At 38.7% G+C, this 9,775-nt stretch overlaps 1 protein-coding gene across 12 annotated transcripts in view; it reads right to left on the reverse strand.

Annotated features, from left to right (window-relative positions):
- Positions 1–9,775, reverse strand: part of LOC140454477 (ryanodine receptor 1-like) — a 400,334-nt gene that overhangs the window by 182,382 nt on the left and 208,177 nt on the right. For all 12 annotated transcript variants that reach the window (XM_072549257.1, XM_072549253.1, XM_072549254.1 and 9 more), the window contains 5 exons: positions 7,667–7,761; positions 5,362–5,497; positions 3,983–4,169; positions 2,164–2,272; positions 388–508 (listed from right to left, as the gene is read on the reverse strand). In XM_072549257.1, the coding sequence (XP_072405358.1) occupies positions 388–508; positions 2,164–2,272; positions 3,983–4,169; positions 5,362–5,497; positions 7,667–7,761 (648 nt within the window). The remainder of the gene's footprint in view (positions 1–387; positions 509–2,163; positions 2,273–3,982; positions 4,170–5,361; positions 5,498–7,666; positions 7,762–9,775) is intronic.

The following is a 9,775-nucleotide window of genomic DNA, read 5'->3' on the forward strand; positions in this document are numbered from 1 at the left end:
AATGACAAAGTCACACTCACTGGACTTCTTGCACGATTATGGTCATAAAACTCATGTCCTAACAAGATTCTTCCCAAAAACATTCAAGTCCTTTGTGGACATCAGCTAATTATTTACTTCCTTTCACAACTAACAGGATAGTGATGCTACAGTACATTACTTCCTTTATCAGATGCACTTTTATTTAAATTTTTTGTTTAGTCATATCCCAGCTGTCCAAAGAATAAAACAAAAATATTATCAGGTCAAAAATCTGCCTTGAGCATTGCAGTTTGCCAATTGTACCAAACATATCTACCACCCATTCTGCTACAATAGGATTCGGGCTTGCAATCCAGATCAAAGCTAACATTTCGATTAGCACCAGTGTTGGCTACGTAACTTTACCTTTTCCAAAAGCAGGTATCTGTAGAGGCAAACTGATAACACCAACCAAATCTTCAATAGGAACCAGGGATCGCAGGATTGCCCGAATTCGCAATGCTTCACCTTTTCCAGCCTGGATCAGCTGTTGCAAAAATAAGATAAACAACAGTAGTACAAACTGGACAAACAGGAGACTGGAAGAACACAGCATCAGGAGGTGGAGAAGTCAATGTTTCGGGTATTAACCCTTCTTCGGGACTTGTTGTCCTTTTGTCCTTCACCAAGTTGTATGAACTGGTTTGCTGTATAAAAAAGCTTCACAAGAAGCCAGCATGTATGAAATCAGCTATTATTTGAACTAAATGTTGATTTTACTCATTCTTTGAAAAATCCCGTCTTTTCAATGTTATCTAATGAGCAATATTTGATATCATCTTGTATCATGACAACTTTGAAATATTTGTGGTCAGATTGAACTTTTGCTTTAACACATGAGCTTGTTTTAAACAAACAAAGACTGCAAGATAACATAACTTCCAAGAATGGAACCCACCCAATGCCAAAAGACTGCCAGTGTAAACCTCTGGAATGTCACACCTTGCTTCAAAAAACAAGACTCCAAAGGGCAGAGTTGAAAAGCAATCTGATTACCTCCCCTCAGCAGCAAAACATGTTCAGCGTATTACATTGCACTCTGTGGATATGAATTAAAAGATATGTTTACATTTTACCTTTCCAGGTACATACAAAACCAGGGATTAAAAATCAATTGCAACCACTGGCCTCTGCATGTTAGGGTGTGCATTAGTATCCTGTGAGGGTTAAAACTTGAAGATAGCACCCCTTCACTGCACTTATGTAGGAAAAGGTACTTTCTCTCATCATGAGTGCTGTCAGCCGGCCACAACTGAAAGGAAATAAAAAAAGTCCACCACAACCTGAAAAGCCAAGAATCTCAAAATTAACTACTCAACGCATCAGTTCTACCACTGTGCTGAAAGAGAGGAAAGTGTGGGAGCAAGATTTTGCATTAAGTTGGCACAGGGATTATAAAGGGCCAGAGTACCATGTACAAGGCCACAAGTTGGTATAGGGGTTTGAGAAGTGATGGCAGGATGGTGATATGGGAAAAGGGTGGTATATTGGGAATGAGGGGTTATGGAGGGTTTATAAGTATAGGTTGGTATTTGGCGGGGGTGGGGGGAGGGGGTAATGAGAGGACTATAGACTTGCTTCAACTTTTTAAAGTCAATCTTCCATGCAGTACTGGCGCAGGGAGGCTGCCTTTGCTTCACCAAACTTGGACTCCGCAGATGCACAGACGCATTCAGGGATACATTAATGTTGATCTAGATAATGAATTACATAGTATTAGCAATAATTTAGTCGACTGTCCATACAGTGCTTTCATTTAACTCAGCCTTGAATATACAATGATCCAGCCTCCAATGCTCCTGGAGAAGAGAATTTCACTAACAACCCGCTGAGAGAAAAAAAACAAACATTCTCCTCAACTTGGTCTTAAATGTGGAACTCCTTATTTTTAAACTGTGCCTCTTAATCCCCTCCAGAAGGGGAGACAACTTTGCCACATCCACCACATCAATATTGCTCAGCTACCTGCATGTTATAATAAGATATCTTTCAAAGTAAACTGTCACTTTTAACTTTGACAGATGCTTTCAAAATTTTCATAAAAAACAGATTTGGAACATACTGATCACAACATGTTCAGAAGTGTGGTCCAACTTAAAAATCAGCAGTTGGTTCATTCATCTGCATTGGGTGATCACTTACATGCATCTCTGGAGCACATCGGCCCAACAGATCAATCAGTGCGGAGTAGAAAGACATGATGGCATTACCCAGATGGACACGATTTTCTTCATGGACTTCTTCACTAAACCTACAAGAGATTTTTAAAAATTCATTGTCAACAATAACATTATTTTGTTACACAAGTTTTTCTTTGCTCACCTATAGGATTTACTCTATTACAAAGTCGATATCACAGCCATTTTGCTCTGCCTGACTCCGATAGGATTGTCAACATTATCATCACTTTTTGCTGGATTATAGTCATAGAGTCAGAGAGATGTACAGCACGGAAACAGACTCTTTGGTTCAACTTGTCCATGCCGACCAGATATCCCAACCCAATCTAGTCCCACCTGCCAGCACCTGGCACATATCCTTCCAAACATTTCCTTGTTTCACAATCAGACTGATAGTTGAGGATAAATTGTGTTTGATGTGAAATGACAATAGCTTCTTTCTAAAAAACCAAATCTCATCAAATATCTGGCTGAAAGTGAATATAATGCAAGTGAAATTAGACTTGAACAGTAGTGTAAAACCAATGTTAGCAAATTATTTTAATCTGCACTAATATCTAATAGGTCAATTACACTCTGAATGACACTGCAACGAACATATCTCCAAACACTTCCAGATTCTGTTCCCACTTGCATGTGCTCAAAGCCATGAAGGGAAGATGATAGTGGTGGGAACGAGTAATCCAGAAGCCCAAGCTAATGCTCTAGGTGTATGGGTTCAAATTCCACCAGGCAGTGGATAGAATTTAAATATCTGGAATTGAAAACTTCTGCCAGTAATGGTGATCATGAAACTGCCATTGGTTATCATCAAAAAAAAACCCACTATGGAAGGAAATCTGCCATCCTTTATTGATCTGACATACATGTGACTACAAACAAAGCAATGTGGTTGACCTTGAACTGCTGTCAAAGGCAATTAAGAATGGGCAACAAATGTTAGGCATTTCTCAGGAAAGAAACAGACCAGAGGTGGGGAGGGCAAGAGCAACAGAGGACACAACCCAAATTTCAGGTTGCCTTTCAATTGCACAATATGTTCCATGTAGGCAATCACTATTGTGTTAACAAGCAATTGGTCTGCGACACCAACCAGAAGTGGCGGTTTTTGTTTTAACCTAAATAGGAAAACACAGATAGACGACATAGTCCTTTATGACACAGAAGTAGCCCATTCAGCCTACTACAGCCTTATGCTGGCCATCCATGGAATGATCCATTCAATGCCGTTCCTCTACTCAATCCCTGTAGCCATCTAATTACGTTTCCTCAACTGCCCTTCTAATTTTTGAAATCATTTATCATCTCAATGTTCACTGGCAATGATTTCCAGGTCATTACCACTTACTGTGTTAAAACGTTCTCCCTCATATCCCCCTGAAATCCTTGTCCAATATCATAAATCTGTTTCCCCATAATTCCTATAACATCAGCACATGGGAACAGCTTTTCCCCAGTTTTAATCTTCTATCACTAAATTACAGGGTCAAAGACAACACTGAGGTAGTGAATGGGTTTGGTTTGGCCTCAGATAATTGCCAGTGAGAGGACTACGTTCTAGAATAAAACTACTAGCTACGTGAGAAAACTTTCTTGCACATTACATCGCAAATATGCATGTCAGAGAAGCTTGAGGGGACAAATTCCCTACTCCTGCTCTAATTTCATGCAGAAATTAGGCTTCCAAATTTTTGGCCACAAATATTTTTGGACTTTGGAGTCTTGCAAGACACAGAAATAACATTTATATCATATTGATTGTACTTAATTTATTTCCTTACAATTCCCGTCTACGATCTTTCTTGACTGTTGGTCCATCACGGGCAGGATCCTCAGAAATCTTGATGGCATCCTCAATGGCTCCTAGCAAGCCACTCCCACCTTCACCCCTGAGGGCTGGTCCAAAGCATTCAGGACGACGGATCAATAAACGCACAACAACATTGGCGTTTTCTTCTACACTTTCTCCTGCAATCATACAGAAAACATTGTACAGGCAGGTGGGTGGCTACTACTAAAGAACGAAGTATCTAATTCAACCATTTCAATCACTTTACCTTAAAAATATCTAGTAGTAGTTGCACTTCACTACTCAAAAGATTTCTTTTTGAATCATGAAATATTTCTCATTAATTGTAGTCACATTTTCTACTGTTTTTTTTCCTTTGTGATAGATAGTATTTCTATAGATTATAATTAATACAGTTCAGATAGAGCTATGTCACAATAATGAGGTGTTCAGAAAGCGTTGATAGGAGAACTATTCCTGCTGAGTTAGCATTATGACCTGGTGTCAATCTCTGGGGTGGTATGGTGGTTCAGTGGTTAACACTGCTGCCTCACAGCACAAGGGACCCAGCTTTGATTCCAGCCTCGGGTGACTATGTGTGGAGTTTGCACATTCTCCCCGTGTCTGTGTGGGTTTTTCCAGGTGCTCCAGTTTCCTCCCACAATCCAAAGATGTGCAGGTTAGGTGAATTGGCCATGCTAAATTGTCTACAGTGTTCAGGGAGGTGTAGGTTAGGTGCATTAGTCAGGGGTTAAATGTAGGGGAATGGGTCTGGGTAGGTTACTCTTTGGAGGGTCGATGTGAACTTGTTGGGCCGAAGGGCCTACTGACCCACTGTAGGGATTCCTTCTATTCTATCCTACCTTTTCCCTGTATCTCTACACATTGATTATTTGAATAGAAACATTTAATGCTTTCTTGAATGCCTCAATTGAACTTTCCTTCATCACATCGCTCAGCAGTGCATTCCAAACTAAAACTACTAGCTACATGAGAAAGATTTCTCACACATCACATTTTTTTTTTTGCAAACCATTTTCAAACTCAGCCCTCTTGGTCTTAATCTTTTTATGAGTAAGAACAGCTTCTCCCTGTCTACTCTGTCCAACACCTCATCATTTTAAAAACTTCTATCAAATCTCCTTTTAGGCTCCTCTGCTCTAGGGTGAAAAGTCCCAGTTCTCCAATTGATGACTTAATCGTTCTTGGTTGACAACTTCAATAACTTGATCACACCCATATTTCTATACAATGTTTGCTTGTGCCAACATTGTGAAATTCAGTGTATTATATATAATGCCTGACTCTAGAAATACATTGAAATAGGCATTTAATGATCTTTTACTGATGTTTGCTAAATTGGTCTATTACCATTAACGAATACAGCAAACCGCAAAAAGTCCAGGTAACGCTCTCCTCCAACAGGGTTCCATCCAATATCTGGATATCCTTTTGCCAGAAGCATTGGGCAGCTTTGCAGTCCACATCCTGCCAGGTATGTCACCACCTAAAATTGGAAATAAATGACAAAAGCCAAGAGAATGACTTTTAAAAATTACTATGCTAGAGAAAACAGGATGCCATTTAAAGTGGAGTTTGTGCTTGCGATGCCAAAGATAGCACAGAACACACACACATCCAGATGGTCCTCATGATATCAGCTAGCTATGACTGCATATCAGTCACCAGTATGCGTCTGAGTGCACCCAGATAACCTCAGTACCCACATGTGATTGGACCAGTTCAGAAAAGAGTGATGTTCAAATGCCCCAGCATGATTACATTTCCATTTAGTATTGAAAATATGTGACTTGCAGCATCAAACTTGCATATTTGCAGCAATCAACTCTAGCCTGTTGTTGCAGCAATATATCAAAGCTTTTGTCTTTTGAAAGCTTACACGCATTAAAAATGGGAGTGTATGCTCCAAGATATCATTGCCATGGTTCTAAAGAGTTTAAGAAAATACATGGAAAACCATACTTGAGAAAAGACTGCATTATGACCTCATGGGGCAACACATGAATTTTAATTTATGTGTCTGCTACAAGTGCAGGTATAACTGAGTGATCTTGGTTGCCCTACACTGTGATTTCATGGACAGCACTATCTTCATGGCAGGCAGATCCAGTTCCTTCATTTTGCCATGATGTAGCACTGCACCACTGTGTTTCTGCACATGCAGAATCATTGCGCTACCTAATGGTGACATTGCCAATATATCAGCTTTGCTGTTTATATTGCATAGTATGCAAATTTCAATGTAAAAATTACGAACTGTCAAACGCTTGATTGTGTAACATTTCAGTTTATGACTCATTTTCCATTTTTATTTTGTTACTTTTACACATTCATCTACAAATAGAAGCACAGTACTATGATGCTGGAATTCAGGCATTTTAAAAAAAAGTCTGGAAGTACTAAACAGATCTGGCAGTATTTTCTTCAGACCTAAATTGGTCCCAAAACATTAACTCTGTTTCTCTTTCCACAGATGCTGAGTATCTCGAACCTAAGCAATGTGTTTGCATGCACTCAACCCTTCCTTTAGATATATTTAATTATTTTTACTGCATTCAACTCCTATAGAAAAAACTCAATTCCCTGTCAGATCCTCAGTGCACCTCAAGCATTTAGTTGTTTATAATAGAATGAAATTTCGCATCTTTACACTCCCAACGAGTAAGGAATAATTTTGGAAATTCAATGTATTTTTCTGATCATTGCTGAGTATAAAATTATGAATATTCTCTCTAGCTTTAATTATGCGGGAGACAATGGTGTAGTTGCAATGTCATTGGACCATACGTCCAGAAGCCAAGGCGAATATCTGGTGACACAGGTTCAAATGCTACCACAATAGTTGGCCGAATTTCAATTTAACTAACAAATTTAGATTGCAAATTGGTTAAGTAATCGTGACAATGAAATTGTTATGTTACAAAAAATTATTATATTACAAAAAAAATTATGATGACAATGATTATCTGTGAGAACCCTCCAGTTCACGTATGCTGCTCAGGTAAAGAAAACCTTGCCTTGTCTGGCCTTCATATGCTTCCAGTCCCCTTGCAATGTGATTGACTCTTAACTGCCCTGCGAAATGACCGAGTAACCCATGCAGCCCAAGGGTAATTAAGGATGGCAATAAATGTTAGCTTTGCCAGCACTACTCATAAGGTATGTAAGAGTAAATTTTTAAAAAATAATGTAAGTGAGGATACTTGGTCTATTGTGCTCAATGTTTCACATTAAGTAAATAGTCAAAACACATTATTTTAAAAGTAACTTCCTTTTTGTTTAATATGTTAGAACAAATGTCTTGCCCACTAATCTTTATCACATTCCCAATGCGATCTATAAAAATAATTCTAAAATCCATGACATTTTTGTTTGGGGGGGGGGGGGGGGGGGGGGCGGTGTCATAGTTTTTGCTATTTAGTCTGCACTCTCACGGTATGTTGAGGATATTGAGAAATTATGGAAACATGATTTTCCCAGCTGTTTTGAACAGCTTTATATACTCAAGACAAAACAGAATAAATTATCTAATGTAATAAATTGTTTTCCGATGCCAGGTGGAACACAATGCACTTTTTTTCATACTATCTGCCTGTCATGTCCAGGATTTAACAAAATTGTCTGATAATGCATGGAAGTTTTACAGCTTTATTACCTTTTCCAGATCAGGCTCCCGCAAAGCCAAGGCAAGTTCATTATTGTCAATGCATGAAGCAGCTGCAACATCAAGTGGAGTGGACCCCCTCATACCTGAAAAGATCAATGACATGCTGCAATAAGCAAGTGCATCAACAGAAGAGAAACTCCTCTCGACACAAGGAACAGAATCGTACTTTTGAGAGACCGCAATTGTATTTGTGACTCAAAATGAGAAGTATCTTCCAGAACACGCAAATTAGCAGAAGCAGGCTATTTCACCTTTCAACTAGGTAAAAACAAAGACGGCAGATGCTGGAAACCAGAGTCTAGATTAGAGTGGTGCTCGAAAAGCACAGCAGATCAGGCAGCATCCGAGGAGCAGGAAAATCGACATTTTGGGCAAAAGCCCTTCATCAGGAACAGAGGCAGTGGAGAGATAAATGAGAGGGGGTGGGGGTGTCAATATGTATTCAAAAGGAAAAGTGTAAGTTGGTCCTACAGAGTGTCTGGGGAAGTAAAAATAGAAAATAAGAGATGGCAGATGAATTGAACAAATATTTGGTTTCACTGTAGAGGATACGAACATTACAGAAATATGTGTAAACAGAGAAGTAAAAAAATGAACTTAAAACAGTTACTATAATAGGGAAACTATACTGAGAAAATTACTTGGGTACATAAAACCTCTTTCTAGGATTCTAAAGTGAGTGACTGCTGGGATAGCAGCTGCATTAGTTTAATTTTCCAAAATTCCCTTGACTCTGGAAAAGCCACAAGACTTTGAAAAATAGCAAATACAATACCTCTATTCAAAATAGGAGGAGATAGAAAGAAGGAAACCATAGGCAAGTTAGCTTAACATTTGTCACAGAAAAAATGTTCGCATTTAGTTTAAGAAGGTAATTGCGGCATATTAGATTTTCTTGCCATTAGATCAAGTCAGCATGGTTTGGTGAAAGGGAAATCATGCTTGACTAATTTATTAGACTTATTTGAGGAAGTAACAAACAGTGTGAATAAAGGGGAAACTGTGGATGCGGTGCACTTAGATTTTATGAAGGCATTTGGCAAGATGCCACTCAACAGTTACTAACTACATGAACACATGATGTCGAGATTAAACTATTATTATCAGAAGACTTATTAGCTAACAGGAAATAAAGAATAGGTTTCAATGTGCCATGTTCGAGTTGGCAAGGTGCAACAACTGAAGTGCCACAAGTATCAGTGCTTGGGCCTCAACTACTATAATCTATTTAAATGACTTGGATGAAAGGATGGAATATCTTGGATCAAGGGATTGAAAGCATGGTATCTAAATTTGGTGATTATGCAAAAATTGCTACAAAAATAAGTTATGAAATAAGACAAAGTTATTGAAAGGTTAGGTGGGCAAAACATCTGGCAGATGAAGTATAACATAAGATGATATATGTCCACTTTGGCAGGAAGAATAGAACAACAGTATATTATTTAAAGAGAGGGAGAGACTGCAGAATTCAGAGGTACTGCAGAATATGGTCTCCTAGTACATGGATTACAATATGTAAGTATACATGTACAGCAAGTGATTAGGAAGCCAAATAGAAGATGGTTGTTTATTGAAAAGGAAATTGAACACAAATGTAGGGATTTTTGCTACAGTTATACAAGGCATTCATTTGATTATATCACATATATTGTCTATGGCTTTGGTCTCCTCATTCAAGGATGTAATTGCATTTGAGGCAGTTCTGAGACAGTTCATGACTGATTTCTGGGATGAGGGTGTTATCTTGGACAAACTGCACACGTAACCATTGGAGTTCAGAAAAATAATAATCTTAATGAAACATATAAGAGCCTGACGATACTTGACAGGGTGGATGCCGAAGGAATGCTTTCTGTTGTAGGATAAAGATTGTGTAGGGGACACAGTTTAAAAACAAGGGGTCACCCATTTAATTTAAAAATCACACAACACCAGGTTATAGTCCAACAGGTTTAATTGGAAGTACACTAGCTTTCGGAGCGACGCTCCTTCATCAGGATCACCTGATGAAAGAGCGGTGCTCCAAAAGCTATGTGCTTCCAATTAAACCTGTTGGACTATAACCTGGTGTTGTGTGATTTTTAACTTCGTACA

This window comes from Chiloscyllium punctatum, chromosome 29 (assembly GCF_047496795.1).
Source record: "Chiloscyllium punctatum isolate Juve2018m chromosome 29, sChiPun1.3, whole genome shotgun sequence".
Lineage (NCBI taxonomy): Eukaryota > Metazoa > Chordata > Chondrichthyes > Orectolobiformes > Hemiscylliidae > Chiloscyllium > Chiloscyllium punctatum.